This window comes from Lepeophtheirus salmonis, chromosome 4 (genome assembly GCF_016086655.4).
Source record: "Lepeophtheirus salmonis chromosome 4, UVic_Lsal_1.4, whole genome shotgun sequence".
In the NCBI taxonomy this organism is placed as follows: Eukaryota; Metazoa; Arthropoda; class Copepoda; order Siphonostomatoida; family Caligidae; genus Lepeophtheirus; species Lepeophtheirus salmonis.
Window position 1 is genome coordinate 7,635,824 of NC_052134.2, and position 12,192 is coordinate 7,648,015.

Below are 12,192 nucleotides of genomic sequence, written 5' to 3' on the forward strand. Positions count from 1 at the left end.
GCAAAAAATCCTTTTTGTTGGGGAGGGGAGCTACAGCCCCTACAGAACAACCCTTGCGGATGCCCCTGATGTAAGGTCCTTATTTAGGGGCGAGAACCGTGTTCTAATCCTGCCATACTTGTGATTCCTTAAAGGAGGTAAAATCGATCCCTTGTGACGTCATTAAGTGTGTTTTTCCTTGTTTAATTGTTCTGTCATCATTTTTAGGGGAAAATTTAAAGGACCAACAGTTAAAGACAGACAGCCCATAGGACCATTCCTTTAGAGTGGACTCGACAAAACCGAATAAATAAGGACCGATATAACACTACTCTCGATTCTATGGAGCAAAATAAAAGACTAACACAAGGACATTGTGGATATTTTTTGAATATGGTTGTAATAATAATGTGCGCACTATACACAGATCATCAACATTTCCTTTTACGGTATTCTTTCTTTTTGCTCCATAGAGCATTTTTACAGGTCCACATAAATTGCAACATAAGTTGAAGGATGCACCATCTGAAGACAGCCTCAAAGTTGATATTTTTACCACATCAAATGAACACATTCCCAATAAATCTCCATAAAACTCCATCTAATGCTTTTATAAATTAATCAAAGAACAAACACCTGCATTAAATACTACTTTTTGCCAATGATCAACACATTTCACAGATTTACTGCAAATCCGTTAAAATGGTCAGATTTGTAGAGTTTTTTTTTATCCCTTTGGGACGATAAAAGTGGGATAATTAGATACAAATATTTTATTCCTTCCATACAAATAGTTAATTTGTATCTACAACACGGAAATAAGACTGTTTAAAAACAGTATTTTAGAGTCATATATGTAATAGAACAAGACAATTCAGCAATACAATATTTTTAAAGGGACTAAGGATCAAGTCCTTTTCTTTGTTGGTCCTATTTTGACATCCAATAGTTTACTATTTTCTTAATATTAATGAAAAAAAACAGTTTGGTTGTTTAGGCCCCCAAAATGAATGTATTTTTTATAGGTCAGAAATTTACCAATTACATTTTTCATGGATATTTTTTTTTTGAAATCATTTCAAAAAGTTGAAAAACAATCCTCCCTAACAATGTATAATCCTAGACATTCTCAAAATAATAATCTAACCTTTTTTATTTTCTTCTTTCCTTTCATCCTTTTAGGCTTAAAACCCCATAAATACAATGGTTTTCAAAATAGTAGTTGGGTTATATTTTCCCTCTTTTTTTATTATTCTTTTCTTCTCTGAGAATTTCAGTTCTCTCCTTTCACCCCCCTCCTTATGGTTGGGCTGAAGTAGAGAGAAGGGAGACAGAAGGAAAGAAAAAAGGGAGAGAGAGAGAAAAAAAACACGAGAAGGAAAGTCTATAATACTTGTATAACCTTGAAAACTGCCTTTTTAAAAGAGTAAATGGTTGTATATTATATATATTCTTTGCTCGATTTTTAGAAAGGCCTCTGGACGGAGAAAGTGGTCCGAAAGCAATTTCTGTCTCGCCCTCCATACCCCTGTTCCGCGTGCTCTTTTTCTTCTTCTTTGAATAAACACACAACTTCTTTAAATTTTATAACACATATTTTTTTTAGTATGGATTTTTAGTGAAGAGACTCATGTACTTTTGAAGAAACAATCCCTTGTTCTTCATTCAATTTTGAGTACTATTTTTTTTTTTTTACATGTTTTCATCAATTTATCTCTGCTTCTTCTTCAAAAAACAACTTTGTGTATCTTTGAGAGTCCTGGAGGAAGTGGTGGTGAATGAGAGTTAAATACGGAATCCTGTGTGGAAAGGAGGATTTGGAGGGTATACAATACTATTGTTGTTAGTGTCCATAATGATGAATGACCCTAGTGTATCTTGTCCACTCACGCTTACATGATTGCTATAGAAAGACGAGTTCGCATCCAACTCCTCCCTTCATCAACTCCCCATGTGTTTTTGGAATTAGCCTCATTTTCTAATCCATCATCATCATCATCATGAGGCATCATAAGGTTCGATTCAGTGATGGCCGTAGTTGGAAAAACCCGGATGTTGTGGGCCTCTACATCACGATATCCCTCGTCTATATAGTCGGACTCCTATGCTTTCAAAAGTACGCAGGGCTCCTGGAGTTGAATATCATGGCTCCGTCTTCAAACTCACCACTTGCTTGGTTCCACACCAACCGGCATCTATTAAGTACTTCCTTTGAAAATGAGACACTCAATACCAGTTTCTCTCCACTCCCAAATGGAACTTACGACAACAAGACATCCCCTCGTGAGAACGGTACAAAGTTTGGAGGTGGTTCCAAAGAGAAGGATGCATCAGAGGAGGAGGCCGACGGGGCTCTCTTTCCCGATGATATCTTTACTGTTAATGAGCTTCAACATGGGGCTGTCATCTTTTACATCATCGGCATGGTCTACATGTTTGTAGCTTTAGCAATCGTATGTGATGAATTCTTTGTTCCTAGCTTGGATGTTATAATAGAGGTCATTGGCTGCTCTGAGGATGTTGCTGGAGCCACATTCATGGCAGCTGGTGGTTCTGCTCCTGAGCTATTCACATCCGTGATTGGGGTATTCGTTGCTTTTTCTGATGTCGGAATTGGAACAATCGTTGGCTCTGCAGTCTTTAATATCCTCTTTGTCATCGGTATGTGTGCTCTCTTCTCAAAAACAGTTTTACATTTAACATGGTGGCCTTTATTCCGGGATTGCACATTTTACTCCATATCCCTCGTGACCCTGATTGTGTTTTTCATTGACGATACAATCGAATGGTATGAGAGTGGAACCCTGCTAGGCATTTATTTTGCTTATGTGGGGTTCATGAAGATCAATCCAATAGCAGAACGAACCGTCAAAAAATTACTCTTTAAAAATAAAGTCACGCGGGTTCGATCCACGGATCATCTTGTTCCTACGGTAATTCATTTGTATTTTTTTGAACATATTTTAATAGGGATTTGATAATATGTACAATTTAAGTAATCCCTTTTATATTATAAACGATTTAACTACTTACTACATAGAGGGCGCTATAGCACCTCTTTTTACATAAACATGGATACATATTCATAGAGTTGCCGTCCATTTAAAAAAAGAAGAAAAATGAATTGTCCCATTACATACTAACTTTTTTTCCCTTGTTTTTTAAAGACCCCCTCTTTCTTTGAGTGCAAAAAAAATAAAAATAAATAAAAAAACTGCAAAAAAAAATCCTTTGCTTTCTCTCCCCCTCTTTATAATAACTTTGTCTTTTGCATAGAGCATAATATCTATGGTGGTTTGAATATATGTAATCAAATAGAAATCCTCACAAAGTACCGCATATTAAGAAGGACTCACGCAATATCTCTTTTAATTATTGTCTTTTGTTGTTTCGTTTTTCGTTAAGAGCAGTCAAATTTGAAGTTTGTTTTATCATTAGTGCTCTCTCTGTGTACTTTCTGTTTTATTTGCTTCTTCCCATGGCTCCTTCTTCTTCTTTGAAGAAGAAGTTTGTTGTTTAGGGGGGAGTGAGTATGAAAGGAAGAAGGAAGTTGACTTTCTTCTTCTTCCGAAGAAGAATACACAAGTTTTTTTTTTCATAATTCTTAATAAATAATCTGATTTATTAACATGAGTCATTTCGCAATTTGTATTTCATTTTGTGCATGTGAAAATCACGTGATTTTTTATTGACCCATGTTTTTTCTTTGCTCAGATCCCTTTGCAAAGTCTTCTTCCTTTGCTTGTTGGGAAGTGGGGAGAAAGGAAACAAAACTCACACACACACACACAAAAGGGGGGACATACTTAAGTCCTGCGTAGATACTCTTATAGATTAGAGACTTTAATAATAAAAAGGATTTTGCTTTTCCACTTCTTTTACCTTCAGCTGCCTTAGTCAGATTATGACTATTATTATTATTATTATACCTTCCCTCCCCCCTTTAATTTTTCCTGTTTCACGAAAGAAATCTTGGGAAGGAGGAAGAAGAAGGTATATCCATAAATCCATGTAGAATATAAGATATGAATGCGATTAGAATATTAAAGTCTCTGTTGATTCGTGAGGATTGACTTGTTTAATTCCTGATCTGCCTTATAAAAAGTCATCATGCAATAAAGTATTTAACATGAACATGAAAAGTTACAACTAAATACATGTAAAAAGGATCTCACATTTCCAAAGAATCTGTCGTGTACTGTACATTTTTCTATTTACATGAGGTCCTCTCAAAAGGCAGTTTCAAATATCCCGGATTATTTTTAATGTTCCTTTAATTGGTCAGATGGAGTTGCACTGATTACGTATAAGTACACATTTTAGTATTAGATTTACTCCATCTGGCTTGGGAATCTTCAGGAAAAGTCCATCTACATTTCCTTCTCTAGGAATGAATGGGGCGCAAACCTACAAACATTGAGTTTAAGAGAATGATGTCTCACGGTGCGTTGTCCATTGAGTTACATCGCTGGGGATTTTGCATAATGCGGTGTTTGAAATTATTCTGACTCCCCATATTGTGTAGTACATATGTTCGCCTCATATTCCCTTTTTTTATATTATTATAATAAATTATACAAAACTGTATATTGAGGTAAACAATAATTTTTTTAGTTGTTGAGGAGTTTTTTTTTCGCACTATACTCATACATTCATATTAAATAAGTGTATAGTTTTGTATTTTTGTATATGGGTGGGGGTCCTATAGGTGTTTGATTTGATAATTTGGTTAACTTATTTATTAACCAAAACTTAACTTGCTGAATAAATATTGGTGAAGTTCCGATTATATTAATTAACAGTATTGAAATGACGGGATTAAAAATCCAGTAAATACCCCATTAAGATTAAATATTACAATTATTTTCCCTCCATCATTTTAAATATTTTAGGATGAATAAAATATTTGTATTCTCCTAACCATACTAAAAAACAAAACAAAGGTAAAATAGTAAAAAGTGGACTATGGAAAATAATTTCTCCCATTTTGCGGGTTTTAGTATAAAAAAAGTACACATACTAGGAAGATTTCATATAGGGAATATTTTTCCTGCTCCCAAAAACAGTAATAAGAAAGGACCCCTGTATATAATATGTTGACTATTTAAACGGCCACTCACACAAAAAAAAACACACTCAACCTCTCTCTTTCTCATTTTTTTCCTTTTTTTTCTTTATTGTCTTTTTCTCTTTTTTTTTCCAACGATCCCAATTAATGGGTTGATTTTTATAGGATATAAGAAGGAGCAGCAACATTTTCGGAGGAGCAGGCCCCATGATTAATAAGCGAGCCAGCCTTAGGAGGGCATCTCTCTATTCCCCCTCCTTTGGACGACTCAATTCTCTAGCCATTTCGACGAATTCTCATCATCTTAAGTCCTCCTCGTCCCTAATACATGTAATCGTGTATTGGGGGCCTAAAAACGAGCAATGCTGTAATGATGATGAGCTTTGCAAGGTATTTTCACATTTCTTTTGAGTTTTTTTTAAACTCTATCTCTCCTCTCAATACACACTAGGTCGGTTTGTTTTTCAACTTTTTCGAATTTTGATTATGTTTAGATTGGAAAGGTTGGGATTTGGTATGGAAATAATCTATGCAAAATGCTATTTTCGTGCGATGTCATCTTTAGGTAGCACATCCTGTTCAAAGTTTGAAAGGAGGCAAAAGATTTTACTTCGTCAATAAAGATTAAAATATAGGATTCATCATTATTTTACCTTAGTTAATGATGATAGACATTATTCTAACCTATACAAAATATTAGTAAAGTTATTTTCTAAAACTAACATATAGAGCAAAATGGAGAATAAAATTTGACAAAAAATTATCTTTCGTTTTTAAAAATATGAACAAAAATGATGCGCACTATACGCGGATCATCAAATTTTCCAGACTTTTTTTTTTTTTTTTTTTAGCTCAATAAGACAATTCAAAAAAGAAAAAAAGACTTTTTAAATAGAACAATGTCTATCAAAACTATTTAATGCAAAATAACTAAAAATGTATTTTTAGTATCTATATTCACTAAGTAAAGAGTTTGATCCTTTTTTTCATAATTTGATAGAGATGAGTCACCTAAAAATGACAACGTTGGACAATGCAATTTTGCATAAGTAATTCTCATACCAGTTGCCAATCTTTACACTCTAACCCGTAATCGAAATTCGAAAAAAGTTGAAAATCAAACCGGTCTATTACACACATCTCTAAAAATAAATAATTACTCCTACTAATAATTAGTTTCAATACTTATAAAGTTTTTCTTAGATTAATTCATAATACTTACATTTAAAAATTTGTAAAATGATGGATTCGTTTCAAAATTTATACATAGTACGTACTTTGAGAAGGACCCATACTATCTCTTCAACACAAAAGCAAGCTAGGATGATTATCTTCTCTGACATAAAAGTAATAAATAATAATTTCTCATCTAATTATCTTTCTCTTCTACTGAGTGTTTTCACACTGACGTCACAAAATAACAGACAGAAAATCTAGTAAACTTCATAGTTTTTTTTTAAAAACAAAATAACTCATTACCAAGGTGAGTACAGTTTCTCCCGTTTGGTGGTGCTGTCTGTTCATTATGACGTCAAATAAAGATGCTCTATAAATAATCATTAAGACAAATCCTTTGGAAGCGCCTTAACTGAATCTTAAATGTGAGCTTAAAGCCTCCTTTTAAGGCTATTAATAGTTCACATTCTAGGGGCTCTATATAGAACTTTATCAAGGGCGTACGCAGGGTGTGGACTGGAGGGGATGTAGCCTCCCCCACCCCAATTTTTGCTTTTATGTTTAAATTGTTTTGTTCAGGATGAATTTTTTAGCAAAAATAAGGGTAAAAAATTCTGGTAAATTATGACGTGAATTAAAAAAATTAATATTTGTAATGACATTTTCGTAATTTTTTCTACAAATTTAATTTTTCAATTTTTTTTGAAACATTGTAATTTTTCAAATATAATTTTTTTAAAAATAGATATAGATTTTTGAAATTTTTTGTCAATAATTACGGAATTTTGTTTTTTTTTCAAAAAAATTAATATTTGTAATTTTATTTTTGAGATTTTTTGCGAAAAGCTATGAATTTTTTGAAACATTTTTCAAAAAAATTTAATTTTTTGTCAATAATTATGAAATTTTGTTTTTTTTTCAAAAAATTTATATTTTTAATTTAATTTAGAATTTTTTGCGAATAAGTATGAATTTTTGAAACATTTTTCAAAAATTTTTGTCAATAATTATGGAATTTTGATTTTTTTTTCCAAAAAAATTAATATTTGTAATTTAATCTTTAAATTTGTTTGTAAAAAGCTATGAATTTTTGAAACATTTTTCGATAAAATTTAATTTTTGGATTTATTTCGAAAAAATTCCACAAAAATACAAAATGTATAATCCTGCGGATGCCCTTTGTTTATATGTAGATGGGATTATGAGAGTAAAAGGGTACAATTTGATTTTTGTTCGTCTCAGATTGTTTTTGTGTTGAATTACCACAGTATTATCTACAACGACAACATTCATTAAAGGGCTCAGAAAGGGATCCCTCCTTTGTGCATGGAACAACATCATTTTCTGTAGTTATATAATAAATATATATTTTAGTTATTCATCAAAACGATTTGTCATTTGTATATAATAATCATAACAGTCAGTTTTAGATTTTGCATGATGTAATTCGACTTTAATTCTAATCTTTTTTAACAAATTTTACGAATGATTCTCACTCCTCTCTTCAAAAAACATGCTATTTGAGTATGTTTTTGAGGCGACTTGATGGGGATGGATGTGAACTCTGAGGCTCATGAAAGAAAATGTTCTTTTAGCTGATTTCACATCATGTGCACATATAGCTGTTGCTGCTGCTATTTTAAAGTGTCACGCTTTAAGCAATCAAGTGTTTTTACATACCAATTTATTGCACTTTGAACAGTCATCATTTGATACATAATATACGGGTACACTGTACAGATAAGTTTGTCCCCACGTCAAGCTTTTTCTGTCCATCTCGAAATTTGGGACCACAGAAGGAGCAAGTTGAAATTCAAGGCAAATATTATTGTTAGTTTGTCTCTTATGGAGAATTCGGATGGAGGTCGACTGAGAGTTAATCCTTGGACTGAAGGATGACACCAAGATACAGAAAAAGTCGTAGAGTCTTACATAATGAGATGTGATCTCCTCTGAGCTCATCCCTCAGTCTTCGGATCAACTCCGTTGAACCCTTCTTCTTCTACTCCAATGATATAGGTCTCGGATAGCGAACTTATTTCCTTATCATTAAAAGGTTTCAACTTTCTGCTTCGGCGGTCTTCAATTTTGATATAGAAAGCAAAAGTAATGCATGAAGACAAACTTATATGTACAGTAAGGTGGTTTGTTTTCAATGTTTTTCGAATTTCGATTTTGGAACGTTGGTGATAATCGTCATGCGGTAAGAAAATAAACTATGCAAAATTTCATTCCCTATAATGTCATTTTTCTGTAGCACATCTAGCTCAAAGTTTGAAAGAAGACAAAAATTATTTATTTCGTCAATAAAGATTAAAATACAGCATTAATCATTATTTTGCAATTGTTATTTATTATAGACATTATTCTAACCTATATAAAACATTAATAAGGTTTTTTTCTCTCTATAGTTACTTTATTGAGCAAAAAGAGAGAATGACATAAGAAAAATTTGATCTTTCTTTTCTTAAAATATTTCATCTAACTTTTTTTCCCTTTTTTTTTGTTCCATTCGAGAATTTTAATTAAAAATTTGTAACACTTTTTATAGGTTCAAAAAATGTCTATGAAAACTATTTTATTCAAAATAACTAAAACTGTCTTCTTAGTATCCATGTCACTAACTAAAGAGTTTGAGCCATTTTTCAAACTTTCAACTAAATGTGCGACCTAAAAATGTCATCGTAGGGAAATAATTTTTATACCATATGTCAACTTTTCCGCAGTAATCATCATTGAAATTCGAAAAAAGTTGAAAAAAGACCCCCCCAGCTCTAATGTATAGTGGTCCCCTAATATATTTACTATTTAATAATTTCAATTTAAAAAAACAACCGATTTTTCACAATTTTCATTTATATATATTTATCTGTTGAGAGAAGTTGGGTGAGTTGATTTGTCTTCTCCTTTCCCCTTCTTCTTCCTTTTTTCCTTTTCCCATTACATATTATCCCTCCTTTTACAATATTTTGTAGAGTTTATTTAGTTCTTCATTTCCCCCCTCTTTTATTATTTAAATCTCTAATTACATAATCCCTTCCACTGAGGACCATCGATTGAAAAAATCTCATTGGGAAGAAATTAAATCGTGTCTCATTATAATTATTATTCATACAGCAAATCTTTCTTTTTAGTCAATTTCTTTACTTTTAAATTTACCTTATTCACAGTATCTACGGGGTGGTACTTATTCATTGTCACTTTTTTAAAGTTTAAATATTAAGCAATTATTGATGAAAACTCAGGGAAACCCGTTGGATCCATTCAATTTTATGACTATCAGCTTTCAAATAATGTATTACATAGCCTAGTTGGAGTAAAGATATGGATGGAAACACAGCAAAAACTATGGATTGGATTGTAGCACAATGGTAAAGCAATCACCCAAATTGAGTGTGATGTTTTGTCCGATATCGACCAGAAACACAACTTGAGGATAGTTCAATACATCTGTCATTACATCTGTTGTAGACTAGGTATACCGAGTCGTCGATTACTTGGGATTTTAAACTTCAACAAGATATAATTGATTAATTAGCAATATAAGTTCAACAAAATTAATACTATAAATAGATGTGTTGGATTCTCTTAATCATTAATGTTGCCACCTTTAGTGACAATGATGGCTTCCAGGCGAGAGAAGGCCTGGCAACCGCTGCAGATGTAGTCCTCTGTCATGGTGTCATAGTGTTAGCTAATGGTGGCTTTGAGGGCCTGGGTGTTTGGATGACGGACACATCAGGAATTCCTCTTGACATGCAATCAAAAGGTGTAGTCGAGAGAGTTGGCATTCAGGGCTGTTTGGGGACCAAAATTGTCAAAAAAGAACTCAAAAGAGTTTTGCAAAGAAGGAGATGGGTTTCTTTTATTGCTGGTGTCAAAAGTGGCCTCTCCACACTCAAAAAGCTCTTTCCACCCACTTTCTTGATAGCTCTCTAAACAGTCTGGTGTGGAACCCCGAGATCTCTTGTATGGGCACTCAGCACTCTTGGACTTGAGGGGACTGGCCTGAGCTATTTTCTTTAACGCCTCCTGATCCAGTTTGGCCTTTTTGACCGAGTTCTCTTTGAACTTGCTGACGACGTAGACGGTAGTCCTTGAGACACCAACTACTTGGAGTGCCTGAATAGAAATTGGTCGATCAAGTTCAAGTGTCATTTTCTCTCCTTGTACGTAAGCTACAGTGCTCAGGTTTGTTCTGTTTTGTGACTAATTGCTTAAGATTAATTCATGGAAATATGAATCAATTTCAATCACTCAACCTCCACTAATTATTGAATTAGTATGTGCTCAGATTTCAATGGGCCCCCAGTACATCTGTTGTAGACTAGGATAGATGTTCAATAATAATGACAACAGTTGAAGAAACGAAAATTCATTCTTCAGAGCTGAAAAAATACAGGTGTGCGCATCTAAAACTGAACACTCCTTTAAATTTTACTGCTTGAGGGCTTGACAAGGGGTTCTCTTGTAGACCTTAAGGACAAAATCTTTCTTAACTAGCCGGTCCATGGTCCTTCTGCTGACGTTCAACTCCCTGGAGAGGCCGCTGACGGTGACCTTGCCTCTCTTGTCCTCGACAGACTTTTTCACTCCAGCAACCATTTCGTCCGACCTTCGAGGCCTTGACTTAGATCTTGTGGTCGCCCCAGGAGTCCCTTTGGCTACCACGCTGTAAACGGGGGTGCGGCTGCAGTTCAGAACCTTGGCAATTTCAGTGGGAGTTTTTCTAATCGCGGAAAGTTCTAAAATTGTAACCCGACGTCTCTCCATATTATCGGCTGTTGTTTCACTGTTACTATTTAGATTTTGCTGGAGTTTTGTTTATAACTAGTTAAGACCCTTGCCTCGAAGTATAAACCGGTTTCAACTCAATAAAATCACGAATATGTGCATGGCTTAAAATTTAAAGGAGTGTTCTGTTTTAGACGCGCACACCTGTACAGCGGATCTTCATCACTATCTATCACCTCTTCTCCACATTTCATATGTTTTTTAATCTTCTGAACGGTTAGGATGTTGACTTTTACAATGTCCTTTGTCTTTATTGCGTTGTCATCCTTAGTCCAACTGCTACATGAGATGTATCAATTCATAGCCTAAGAAATTCTTCAACATATCCAACGATTTATGGAGTCCTTTGAATAAATAATTGCTAAATATTTAAACTTAAAAAAGTGAGAGTAAACATGGAGCACCCTGTACATATGTAATTCATAGTATTACATATAAATTTGACTCTCATGTGAATCTTTCCAACAAGTCTTTTTTTTTTTTTTTTAAATAGAATACACACATTTTTTTTTACAATTATTATAAATATTTTAATACTGATGAGAATATATACCTTATTAAATATTTAGAACTTTGATTGTGATTTTCTTTTTTCTTTTAGGTAAGTTATATATGTAGTTATTTTTAACTTTTCTCTCAAATCATGAAGGGAATAATGATACGACAAGGGAGGGATGAAAGAAGTGAGTCCATCAAAGTGTTATATTCTTCTATATCCTTTCACAAGACAAACAACTCATTTATTATTCAGGAGCACTGAAAGATAGTGTTGATTCTTTTACTTATTTAATCATTAGTGTATTATTGGCTAAAGAAACTTCCGGAGAAAAAATTATGTAGAGAGTGTTGACTAACTGTTAACTATAACGCTTTAAAAAATGTTGCGAAACGAAGATCACATGGTCCATATTCAGAAGCGTCCGCAGGATTATATATATACCTATATAATTATTTTTTTTGGTGGGGGAAGGGCTTGGTTCTTAAAATTTTTTTGGAAAAAAAAATGGAAAAATTAAGTTTTTTTGGCAAAAAAACTTAATAAACTATATTTCAGATATTAAAGTTTATGAAATAAAAATTTAAGAAATTATATTTCAGATATTATATTTAATGTGAAATAAAATTTCTCATTAAATTTTTTGTTATAAAATTTCAAACTTTTATAGCAATTCACA

At 33.1% G+C, this 12,192-nt stretch overlaps 1 protein-coding gene across 10 annotated transcripts in view; it reads left to right on the plus strand.

The window, feature by feature from the left end:
* Positions 1-1,439: 1,439 nt before the first annotated feature.
* The window catches only part of LOC121116528 (sodium/potassium/calcium exchanger Nckx30C), a 28,673-nt gene continuing 17,920 nt past the window's right edge, over positions 1,440-12,192 (plus strand). For 4 of the 10 annotated variants that reach the window (XM_040710781.2, XM_071887588.1, XM_040710782.2 and 1 more), the window contains exons 1-2: positions 1,584-2,912; positions 5,213-5,437. In XM_040710781.2, the coding sequence (XP_040566715.1) occupies positions 1,980-2,912; positions 5,213-5,437 (1,158 nt within the window). In that variant the 5' untranslated portion in view covers positions 1,584-1,979. Of the gene's footprint in view, positions 2,913-5,212; positions 5,438-12,192 lie in introns of all 10 variants that reach the window. The other 6 variants (XM_071887586.1, XM_071887587.1, XM_040710784.2 and 3 more) reach the window with 5 other exon arrangements.